Source organism: Rattus norvegicus, chromosome 2, assembly GCF_036323735.1.
Source record: "Rattus norvegicus strain BN/NHsdMcwi chromosome 2, GRCr8, whole genome shotgun sequence".
NCBI lineage: Eukaryota > Metazoa > Chordata > Mammalia > Rodentia > Muridae > Rattus > Rattus norvegicus.
Window position 1 is genome coordinate 113,374,094 of NC_086020.1, and position 13,096 is coordinate 113,387,189.

The window sequence follows — 13,096 nt, forward strand, 5'->3', positions numbered from 1 at the left end:
CAGAGGCTTGGTTCATCCTAGGAAGAACTCCAGCCCTTGGCCCTGTTCCCACCTCTTCTGCCTGACCCTCCCATGCCCATTAAAGAGAAAGGATCTACTCACTGTCACCTATTTTTGTGGGTGATTGACTGGTGGATTCCTGTCCAGGCATTCTGCCTTAGGACCTACAGCATTAAAATGCCATCTTGAGACCTTGTTCCTTGTTATAGGAACTTAAAACTGATGAACTAGCAAGGGACTGAATCCTTTAGGGACCTGGGAAATCATCTCAGAATTGACTTTCAGAATCCCCTCAGAAGTCACTGAGTCTGTAAAATGAAACTGTTGTATTTCATGATTCTCTGCCAAGAACTGTGCCTGAGCCTTGTAAAGACTGATGTCAGGACTGACTCATGCTTCTGTCATGTCTAGGGTAGGTGGAGAATAAAGCACAGTCCTGGGGAAATTCATGCATGTGTGTGTGCGTGCATACGTGAGTGTGTGTGTGTGTGTGTGTATGTGTATATATATGTATGTGTGTTTGTATGTGTGTGTGTTGTGTGTGTTTACATGTGTGCATGCATGCATGTATACATGTGTTTGCATACATGTGTGTGCATGTATCTACATATGTGCGTATGTGTTTATATATATACCTGTGTATGTGCACATGAAAGAGAAGAGAGAGACGGAGACAGAGAGAGACAGAGATATATTGGAACCAGAGCTTCCCATGTACTCCAGCACCAAGTAATATCTCTACCCCATCACTGTAAAGAGACAATATTATGTTTCTTAGTAATGTAAGGCAGTTGGCAAAAATCTCTAACGATCGACCATGCGAATCGTGAAATGTGTCAGGACTCAGTTCTTAGAAAACAACCTTTTTCACTTAGACAGACATAGTTATCCAAGTAATCCAAGCATTTTTTTTTATAATCTAGTCACATTAAACCATGCTCTTTTTAGAATACATCCTTCAGGCCCCAAGCCAGTCCCCATCTGCCTAAGCACATTTCTCTCACCACATTCAATTTAGCCTCCTTTCTTTCTTCCCAAGTGGTATGAATCGTTTCTGACCCAGCTGTTCAGATGATACTGGAGAGTTTTAAACCTCAGATTTCTTTCGGTATCCTGTCCAACACTTTCATTACTGTGCACAGACCGAAATGTTGTCTGCAGGGTAGACTGTCTCCTTGTTTTGTGGTACAAACTTGAGCAAAATGACTTGTGCTGTTTATCAGAGGCCTAGAAGCACCTGTGCTCGTTGCCTTTCAAGCCCCTTCTGCCCTGTGTCATTACCATGCAAGTGAAGTCGACCTTTAGGACAGAGTGACCATGCTGTGAGGCAGTAAGCAATATGTATTTGAGGGGTTTAGTTACTGACAGCTTTTCATTTATTAGTGAAACAAATGTTCACCTCAGAGCTGTATGTCTATGCTTCATGTATATGCATGTTAACTTTTGTGCAATGTACCTGCATATGTGTGTGTTAGCACCAGGAGGCAGAAAGTTGACCTCTGGTGTTGTCTGTGTGTGTGTCTGTGTAGGGGGTGTGTGTGTGCGTGTGCGCGCACGTATGCGTGTATGTACAAGTTGGGGCATCTCTTATTCTAACCAATTAGGTCGCCAATTAGGTTAGAATGTTAGGCTACCAAGCTCTGGAGATCTTCCTGTCTCTGCCTGCCCAGTACTACTCTGACAAGTGCAGGTAGCTCTTGCAGTTTTATCTGGGTGCTGTGTGTGGAACTCAGGTCTTTGTGTTTGCATGACAAACACTTCAAACCCAGAGCCATCGTATTCATAACATTTTACCAGAGTGGAGATGGGATGGGCCTGGTTAGGGAATGTGTCCCTGGTGGTTATCTTTATTATCAAGTTGACAGGGTCTTACAGAGGGACTATCTTGTCTGTATGGATTTGGCCCCTGCCAATAAGAATGTGATGGCCTATAGCTTAGGCAAGAAATAGGAGGGGGGCATCAGGAGGTAGAAAGAGGCTGGGATACAGCCAAGTGGGAGATTCACCCTAGAAGAGGTGAGGTCCAGACAGACGCATGGCACTTGAGCTCAGGTAACCAGCCACACGGCAGAATGTCAACTAGAATAAATGGGTTATTTTAAGTTATGATCTAGTTACAGAAAAGCCTAGCTATATGGCCAATAGACATTTTGAGATTGAGTCTTATCTCTGGGAACATGGGACTGGGAAGAAAAAACAGAAGAAACATTTATAGGGTCTAGAATCACCCAAGAGAAAACCCTCTGGCCACGTCTGTGATGTATGATGTAGGTTAGTCTCTGGCTATGTTTGTGAAGGAATATCTGACTATGTCCATTGATCTAGAAGGCTTGTCCACTAGGGTGACACCATTCTATGAGCTGGGGTTCCAGACTGAACAAAAGGGAGAAATCCAGATGAACACAAGCACTCGTCTTCCTGCGCTTCCTGACTATGGATACCATGTAACCAGATGCTTCTGTCTCCCCACACTCCTCCTTACTCAGGGCAATAGGCTATGCCTTTGGGCTGTGACACAACATGCCTTTGTAACAGGTCAAGTAACTGATGCAGCCTCTAAGGTCACGAAGCCACTAAGATGATGTTTTTAAAGTCGGCCTTGAGTACTTAATGAATACTCACTATGGGTAAGGCCAAAGGCCATAGAAATCTCAGTTCTCATAACAGAACTAGGACGAGAGCCGTGTAAAAGATTTTTGTTTACTTTTTCTTTTGTTTGTAAACCACCAAGCTGTTAAGTACCCAGCACATTAAGCTCTATGTGAGTGATGGTGTGTCTCATTGCCTTAGTATAAACTCCCAGAAAACGTTCTTTCCAGGGAGATATTAGTGATCCATTGCATCCTCCGTGTGAGATGTAAAGTTCTTGATTTGCCTCACTCAGCTGGGCTCGGCATGTTGAGCCCTGTGTCTCCTTATTAATGAGATAGGGCTACTTGCGGGGAGGGAAGGTCCCTGCTGTGTGGTGGCAGTAATTATCAGTGTTGTCCTGTGGATGTAGGAACCCATTGCTGGCAAGTTCTGGTTTCTTTCGATTTCTTTCTTTCTTTAGAGTCCCATTACATAATTTAACAATCATTTCGTTCCTCAGTGAGATGAAAAGAATGGAGAGGCCTTCAGCTGCAGTTGAACAGAGGAACAGATTATAGAAATCACTGACATTAGTGCCTGGCTAGAGCCGGCGTGCTTCCGACTGAACATTTGAAAGTATTTTGTCCAATCTAATTTTGAAAGGCTGGAGTTGCTGGCTTCCACTTCTCTCTTTGGGGACCACAATTATGTGGCCTAATAGGACCCAATAGTAGGACATTTTCTCTAAATGACATGAGAGCTGTTGATGCATCCCTGGGAGGTCTAGCCACTATGTCTTTTCCAAAATGTGACTGGAGGTAAGGACACAGACATGCTCGGCTCGTGTGGGAAGATGCTTTCATCATGTGCCCCAGTATGTGTTTTTGGTTCATCCTCCAGGCACTGAAGCATGGTTCTCTACATAGTGGCAATTCCAGGTACACAGGAGTGGACAGAGCCATGTGAGAAGCACTCATGTACCCAACCTAGCCCAGAAAGCCTCCCACCAGTGTCTAATCTCTGCCTCCTACACGATCCTCTGCTTCCTCCACTCAGGCATTGAGACAAATACAACGTTTTTAATAATTCTGCTAAAATACATGTAGTATTAGGTGCCTTCGGTTTTAGCTACTTCTAAAATAGTAATCCACGGGCAACAGCATGTTCATTGTACTGTTCAAGGCACCCCCACTCCCTAGCTCTAAAGTTATCCATCTCCCCATCCCCCGAGAATTTTATAGCCTTCACTCACTCCTGCTCCACATGCCCCATCTCTCAGGAAGCCTCTGAGCCCACTTTCTATCGCTAGGCAGCCGTCTAGTGTGTCTGTTTCATGGGAATGGAGCTACATGTTACAGTTCCACTTTTGTCCATGTTCTCCCATGCAGCACGGTGTCGTCACAATTCATCCGTGTGCTATCAGTCATTATTTCCACGGCCAAATAATATTCCACTGTGTGGTCAGACTACAGTTTGTTCACCTGCAGATGAAATTTTGGTTCCCAGCTTTTGTCTTCTTTAAGAAGTACTGCTATGAATACTCCTGTTATGGCTTTTGTTAAATATCTAGTTTCAATACTTTTTGTAAAAACCTTCAAGGAAAACAACTGGGTTTTATGTTGATTTTATATTTAATTTGCTGAAGAATTCACAATTCTGCAGTTACCGCATCGTGTTGTATAGTCACTGGTGATGTATGAGGGCTCCAGTTGATCTACATTTTTTTAAAATTATACTCATCTTTGTGGGTGCTGTGACACCTCATTGTGTGTTTCGTATGTTCCTCGTGGCTAATGACGTCATCAGCATCGTTTAGGGCCATCACTGGTCACTTCATTTGTTGAAGTTTAGAGAAATGTCCGCTCAAGTACTTTGCTCATTCTAATTCCATTTCATTGATTTGAATTGTTATTTATGTTTTTGAGACAAGTTCTCTCAGACTAGTGAGGAGCTCACCCCAGTCTTCTTGCGTCTGCCTATCACTGTGCACCACCACACCCAACTCTTATACACAAGCTTAAACTGGAACTTCTTGTTGTCACCTTATGAGAGTTCTTGATAAATTCTGGATACCACACCCATATCAGACATGCATTCTAAATATTTTCAAAATGGAGTTCAAGAGATGGCTCAGAAGTTGAGAGCACTGGCTGCTCTTTCAGAGGACCAAGGTTCAATTCCTAGCACCTACACGGTCGCTCGCTACCATCTGGAACTTCAGATGAGCTGACCTCATTTGGCCTCCCTGGGCACTGAACACATGTGGAGCACAGATATGTTTGCTGGAAAAACAGAATAATAAAGTTTAAAATCTCTTTACTATACTTTATAAAACCTTTTAGCTATCTTAATAATGTACTTTACTGCACAGAAGTATTTCAGCACATATGTCTTAAATATGAGGATTTTTATATATAAGTACACTGTAGCTATCTTCAGATACACCAGAAGAGAGAATCGGATCTCTTTACAGATGGTTGTGAGCCACCATGTGGTTGCTGGGAATTGAGCTCATGACCTCTGGAAGAGCAGTCGGGTGCTCTTAACCGCTGAGCCATCTCTCCAGCCCGAGGATTTTTAATAACCACAAAATCACCACATTTAAAAAAACTCCAAATTGTATTTCCTTAGTTTCTCTAAATATTACATTTATAATCATAATTAAAAAGTTGCAATTGTTTAAAAAAATAAGTTGCTTTTTCTGGTTTAGGTCTCTTCTGTTTCTTTGGGGTTTGGTTGTTGGTTTTTTGACAAGGTCTGTCTGTGAAACCCTGGCTGTCCTGAAACTTGATATATAGACCAGGTTGGCTTGGAGCTCACAGAGACATGCCAGCCTCTGCCTTCCAAGTGCTGGGATCAAAGGCGTGTGCCAACATGCCTGACAAAACAAAGAAAAAAATATAAAAACTTCAAATAACAGCTACTTTAAAAAATCAGTGTTCAAATAAAGCCTGTCAGTTGGAATCTGTTGATGTGTATTTAGATGAGTTTAAGTCTGCAGGCTTTTCTTCTGTGATTGTTTTTTCTTCTTCCTATGTAGTTTAGCTGTGAAGAAACTATTCCCTAGATCTGCTGGTAGCATCCTTATTGCATTCCACGTCCATACCTCCTCCGGTTTCCTGTAAGGAGGTGGGTGGTTGGCACTGGAGGTCAGAGTACAGTTACATTTGTGCAGTTCATTGTTGTTTCAGGAAACTGTCTCATAGGGCTGCATTCTCTTCTCATGAGACAAATGGTTTTTATTTCTTGTGTTTTCATGCTAACCATCATGAATGAGTGGCACTGGGGTCTGTTAGTTTGTTAAGAAGCACAAAATAGTGGCATTCTATTTCTATTACATGTCTCGTTATCAGACAGAATACTTTATTGACTAGACATTTCATGTATTCTGTTATTTAAACATCCAATGTTAAAATGTTATAAGAAAGCTGCAATAGAATTGGAGATGGCTCAATGGCTTAAGAGTACCTGCTGTGCAGGCTTAAGGACGAGAGTTCAGATCTCTAGCCCTCCCTTAGAAACTGAGACTGTGGGAGCTGAAGGGTAGGGGTACAATTGGGTGCTGTTTTCTGGACATGAGATGGCCCTTGCAGTCATAAACACTTAGAAGCCATGACTGCCCACAGGGAGTCTGGAAAGGAAAGAGAAAGGGAAGGAGGGAGGGACATGAGGAAAGAGAGGGAAAAGTTGGGAAGACAAAAATATAGGAGTGTTTGTGTGTGTGTGTGTGTGTGTGTGTGTGTGTGTGTGTGTGTGTGTGTGTGTGTGTGTGTGAAGGGAGAGAGAGAGAGCGCGAGCGAGCGAGAGAGAGAGAGAGAGAGAGAGAGAGAGAGAGAGAAGCTGACAGCCCTGTGAAGAACCAATTAATGAAAGAAAATAAATAATAAAGAAAAAAATCAGTCATGGCCATATACACCTATAACCCCAGTGCTAGGGAGGCTGAGAGGCAGACCCCTGGGGCTTGATGTCCAGCAGCCTAAGAGAACCCAGGTTCAGTGAGAGACCCTGTCTCAAGGGAATAAAGGAAGAGTTGTAGATGATGACACTTGGCGTCCTCCTCCAGCCGCCATGAAAGTGCTTTGACGTGTGCCCTGGCAAGCGCACATGCATCTGGACAATGATAGTAGACTCTCCTTGCTTTTCTTTTTGGTTTTGTGTTCTCTTGACTTCATAATGTCATTTATTTGCTTCTTTGCTTCTAATTGTGGCAGTCGTGCTCTTTGTGAGTGACACCATTATTGCATTGGAGTCTCTAGGTAACGCCAATGCTTTGCCGTCACACATTAGACTGCTCATCCTATCTCTGACCCCTGAATCCTTGACCTCTCTGGTCTTTGTGAGCTGCCTGGCTATTACATATGAAAGAATTCAGCCCTCCATGGTTGGAATGTAGTTTATTCTACACTTCCAGATCTTCCTACAGGAAAGCCTTGGCACACCCATAGGCACTCTGGAAAAGAGAACAAGAGTTTCCTATGAAAGCAGCTTTGATCCAACTGTTAGTCAGAGCAGACATGGAAGCTCACACAGGAAATGCATTTCATGTTTTGTTTGTTGCCTTTTTTTGAGTCAGGGTCTCATGTAGCGCAAGCTGACCTCAAACACACTATGTAATAAAGGCTGTCCTTGAACATCTGACCTTCCTGCCTCTACCTCCCTAATGTGGGGATTACAGGTGGTGCTGAGGACCAAACCCAGGGCTTTCACATGCTAGGCAACCACACTCCCAACCCTGCTGCACCCTTGGCCCCATTTTGTGAGATCTGACCCCCTGTCAGACATGCAAAGACAATGGAAGCACAACCTAATTTCTGCCTAAAAATATTGCACCCAGTTGGGTATTTTCTTTCTTTGTGTGTGTGTGTGTGTGTGTGTGTGTGTGTGTGTGTGTGTGTGCGCGCGTGTGTGCTCACACGCACGCATGTCTGTGTAGTATCTGATCTTCATGTGTACAAATGTATGCCCCTGTGCATGTAGAAGACTGCAGCTCTGCAGCTGAGGTCAGTGATCATCCGATCTCTCTTACACATTACTCACTGAGGCAGGCTCTATCAGTCAAACACAGAGTTCACTGATATGGCTGGTCTCACGGGGCAGCTTCCTCTTGAGAATCTCCTCTCCTTCTCCTGAGGCCGACTTGACAGGCAGGAAGCCAAATCCTTCAGAACTAACCTGGGTCCTGAACTCTGGAATCCTCACACCTGCACAGCCAGTGTTTTCTCCCCCAACTACCTCTCCATCCCCCACCCCGCCTGGAGGTGACTTTTAAGGCTCTGGTGACACAGATCAGATACACACATGTGGACTCTACTGTGCCTCTGCTTTGCTTCTCTCTCTCCTATCAAATTGAGGACTGATGACTAATTATTCTAAATGATTTTAATTAATTATAAAAAGCCATTATTATCTAACCAAGGGGACTTTTTGGTTGAAGACTATGTCAGAGAGAAAGGATGGAACTGAATTGCTTTTTCCAAGCCTGGGGAGGGATGGGAAAGTCCCAGTTCCAGCCTCTGCTCTGCTGCAGCGCTTACCCTCTGCCCGATTTCTAAAGTTGCTGAGTACAGTAATGAGTTTATATTTATAGACTGCTTGCAGCTTTTTGGATGAAAGGTGCTAAATTAGAGTTTATTGTTTATTGAATTTATTTGATGTGTCCAACCTCCTGGGAACACTTACTGAAGTTAATTAAAACCAGATAGTCCGCACTCTGACAGCTTACGTGTCACATCCAAACCAATAACACAAACACTAGTACCATCCTAGCTTGGGACTAGAGAGCCATGCTGCTTTAGACAGAGAAAGGTTCTGCGGTGTAGGAGGCACAAGGACAGCTGCACACTCAATTCACAGCCATAGTTTCAACTTCATCTGAGGTGCTGATCTGCCCCTATTATACAAAAACAACAAAACAAGCCTTAGAATATGGAGAACGTTCTCGATTTCTGACTGTAAAATACTATTTAAAACACCTTTAAAAATAATAACAATCTTGGACCAGTGAGATGGCTTAGTGCACTGGCCATCATGCCTGATGACCTCAGTTTGATATCTTGGACCCACATGGTACAAAGAGAGAACTGACTACCACAATTTGTCCTGCATTACACACACACACACACACACACACACACACACACACACACACACACATACACACACACACACACACACACACACACACACACCCCTAAAATATAATGAACGTTTGTAAAAGTAATCTTTTCTCTCTATAATTTCACAAGAACTTACTAGAAAAGATGAGAGTTTAAATATTGTTTTACGACTGCATTTTCATTGCAGGAATGGCATTCATAAATAACAGACTACAGAGCAGGCTGCTTTCTAAACCCAACTTAGTAAGGAATTGCAGCCAAGTGTGATTATAACAAATGCTGTTCCCTTCCTTTGCCAGTTGGTTATGGAGTTCTGTGGTGCTGGCTCTGTCACTGACCTGATCAAGAACACGAAAGGCAACACATTGAAAGAGGAGTGGATTGCATACATCTGCAGGGAGATCTTACGGGTAAGTGCTGAGTGGGCAATGCGGGCCTCCCAGTTCCTTCCGGTGATGTGGGATGTCTTGATGGAGATTCTATTCTGTTCAGTCCTTCTAGTGAAGTTTGTAAATGCAATAGAAATGTATTTAATGGCTTATTCTGACCATCTCGGCATGGGTGAACCTTTGTAAGTGAGCATTTGGAAGACTGAGGCAAGAAGATTATGAATTCAAGGCTAGCTGGTCTACACATGGCTATGTTCCCCTAAAGGTAGGTAGGAAAGAAGGTAGGTAAGTAGGTAGATGGGTAGGTAGATAGATGATTGATAGATAGATAGATAGATAGATAGATAGATAGATAGATAGATAGATAGACAGACAGGCAGGCAGACAGATAGATTAAAGATGATGAATAGATTATATATAGATCATAGATTGGTAAAAAAAATAGATGATAGATGGTATATGTGTATATATATGTGTGTGTGTGTGTGTGTGTGTGTGTGTGTGTGTGTGTGTGTGTGTGTGTGTAGATATAGATAGATGATTGATGGACGGTTTATTCTAACATTAATGGTGGTAACTGTGGTTTGGAGATAGGGCAGCATTGATGGACCAAGGACCATTCTAGATAGTCAAAGTTATGTGTACTTTCATTTGGGAAGTTGACATTGCACGATTTCCACAACAAAACACTTATTTTTGGTGGGGGTTTCTTTATTACAAACTTGATTTTAGATCCTGTGGGGAATGGATTGAGATATGCTGGTTAGTCATTCGGAGTGTCCATTTGCATAACTAATGTTGTAATACCTCCTCACCACTAAGTCACTTTATTTGTGCCTGTGTTTACAGGCTAGTTTAAGTGTTTGCACCTTAAGAAAATTCTTTGAGGCTTAGCCCCTTAAATAAAGGATGATGGTTGGATATGCTTGTTTGCTTACTCTGATCAACAGTCATTATTTATCGATAAGCTCTGCCTTCTTAGTTTAAGGGATCAGAAGTTAAAATTTCATTTCACTACGTGTCCTGTGGTGTCCTGTCTGTCCTGTGGGTGGATGAACTTTGAGAAAGATGGGAGATATACAGAGATAATGTGTGGTTGTTAAATGAAAACAAGACTAAGAAGGAAACAAAGAGAAAATGAAACTTCAATCTAGCACTGGGCATAGGCATGAAACAAGTCAGATATTTCGAAGCAGACCTACAGAAGGAGAATGATGTCCTTCCTTTGACTATACTGAGAGACATAGAAGAAGCCCTTAGTACATGATGGTGCATGCAGCTTCATAGGATTCTCACTATGACAAAGATGTCACTTCTCTATAGCTCGATTCATGGTTTCTTGAAGTGTCTAATCAAAACTCCTCTAAGTATTCTGTGGACAAGCTAGATTTTAAAAATTTTATGGTCACAGAAATGGCTCAAAATTTAAAGAAGAATAAAAGGACAGAGTTTATGCTCTCAACTATCAGAATTTATTCAAGGTTGCTAAGTAACAAGACTAGACAAGGGTCAGGGGCATAGAATCAGGTGCCCCTGAATAGATCCATGTCATACAAACACTGATACATGACAAAGAAGGCTACTGTGGGCATGGTTTTATATCACCATCCATGTTGACTATCAGTGTGACAGTGTGAAATGGGCACCTGCTTTATACAATCAACTTATACCAATAAATACAAATGGCAAAGAGAAAAACCACTGTATGTATGTATGTATGTATGTATGTATGTATGTATGTATGTATTTAGGATAGGGTCTTGTGTAGCCCAGGCTGGCTTTTAATTTCCTACATTGTTGAGAATGACCAAGAAGTTCTGACTTTTCTGCCTCCAACTCTTAAGTGCTAAGGTGATGGGAACATACCACTACACCTATTTTTAGGTGCTGTTTTGTTCTGTTTTTATCTCTGTGAGTGTTTGTGTGTGAATACACGTGCACATGGAAACCAGGAGTCAGTTCTTTTCAGCATGTCTCTCAGTCACAATCTACCTCATGTTTGTATATATGACGTAGGGAGCTTCACATTAAAGCTGTTCCCAGACAAGGTGGAGTAATACAGTCTATAGCTTGAGGGAGTGATTTAAGAAATAAACAAGAAAACAAAACTTGAGAAGAAGCAAGCTGAGGCCTCTGATTTCCATCTTAGCAGACAGTTATCTCCGAGGGTTGCTCTGTCATTGACACAACAATGACAGATGAATGGATAGATGAATTTCTATCCATCATTCATAAAGCACTAGACCTTTAGTCCTTGAGGCCAATCAGTGGGCACCAGGGATCTATAAGGCCTCCAGGAGCAGTTCTGTCCTCCCACCCCTGCCCCCATGGGTTCATTTTTGCCCTTTAGGAAGATCTAGCAAGGGAGCAGGTATTTGTCCTCAGGGCTCTAAAGGAAGCACAGATATTCACCACAGACTTTTTAAATTTATGAAAATGTATGTTTCTTCCTCCTTCCAACACTTTCTCCCATATGATGCCAGCATGTGGGAAAAGACAGTCAATAGGAGGGAATATTTGATCTCTTGTTACAAGAATTTTCTGAGATGACCCACTGTGTATTGCATAGCACAACTAATTTGGTAAGGGTAAAGGGGTCTTTAGTCCCCCAAGCACTTACATTTATGTGCTGTAAAAGAAGGCATTTAAAGGTGATCACTGCCTACCTAGAGCCAAACTGATCCTATTTTTAAAAAAGTAAAAGAAGAGGAAGAGGAGGAGGAAGAGGAGAAAGAGGAGGAAGAGGAGGAAGAGGAGGAAGAGGAAAAAGAGGAGGAAGAGGAGGAAAAGGAGAAAGAGGAGGAGGAGGAAGAGGAGAAAGAGGAGGAGGAGGAAAAGGAGAAAGAGGAGGAGGAGGAGAAAGAGGAGGAGGAGGAAGAGGAGAAGGAGGAGGAGGAGGAGGAGAAGGAGGAGGAGGAAGAGGAGGAGGAAGAAGAAGAAGAAGAAGAAGAAGAAGAAGAAGAAGAAGAAGAAGAAGAAGAAGAAGAAGAAGAAGAAGTAGTTGTAGTAGTAGTAGTAGTAGTAGAGGTGTTACCAAAGCAGTGCCTTCCACTGTCCCCTCACTTATTCTCAGCCTGTTGTTTCAACAAGAAAAATTACCTTGTGTGTGTTAGTATATATATGCCTGTGTGCATGTATGTGTGTGTACATGAATGTGTTTGTGTATCTGTATGCCTTATCTTTTATATAATGGTTATGTTATATGTAAAGAACAATTAAAAGAAGAGAAAATCATAATAAAATCACAACACTCAGGTGCATGATAGCATCATGTTATAAGTACTAGCCCATGTATTTTGCTTCAAAACCGATTTTTATATTATTTTGTTATAGTATATCTGAAAAAATCTGATTTTCTTAGAATAAATCTGTTTCTCATAGAACTCACACTACCATAACAAAAGTCTAAATCAGAGCAATTCTTGGAGAGACAGACAGTCGGGTGTGGATGTCGTTGAGTTCTTAATATCACAGACTCTGCACAAAGTCTCGAAGTTATCAAGTCATGAAGGGACAGGATAAGTCAACTAAGAAAGCAGCAGTGGTTTCTGTTTTGTGTGTTTGTGTGTGCACATGTGTCTTTGTGCACATGTGTCTGTGTGTACATAGGTCTGTGTGCACACATTTGTGTTTGTGTATACACTGAAAGACTCCTATAGCTGTCATCCCTTGGTTGCTGCCTTTCAATGCTTTTTACAGACAGGGTCTCTCACTGGCCTGTAAACCAAGTTTGCTAATTCATTAAATCAATGTTCAATTAGTGCCCTCCCCATAACCTGGGCATCCCCCCTATTTTTGCCTCCCCAGCACCACCATCATGCTTGGCCTCTCTGAGTGTGATATCCAACTCAGGTCCCCATGCTAAAGGTCGAGCACTTGACTGACTACACTGTCTACCCAGATCATTTTTCTTTTGTAGTGTAAACCATACCAAATAATACTGAGAGGAAAGTCCTTGGCTGGCCTGAAACATATGTCATTGTATTTATTTAAAACTGTATAATTGAAGATAACTTTTAA

At 42.2% G+C, this 13,096-nt stretch overlaps 1 protein-coding gene across 9 annotated transcripts in view; it reads left to right on the plus strand.

Moving 5' to 3' along the window:
• The window catches only part of Tnik (TRAF2 and NCK interacting kinase), a 398,405-nt gene that overhangs the window by 261,157 nt on the left and 124,152 nt on the right, over positions 1-13,096 (plus strand). For all 9 annotated transcript variants that reach the window (NM_001106422.1, XM_063281546.1, XM_017590730.3 and 6 more), the window contains 1 exon segment: positions 8,987-9,097. In NM_001106422.1, the coding sequence (NP_001099892.1) occupies positions 8,987-9,097 (111 nt within the window).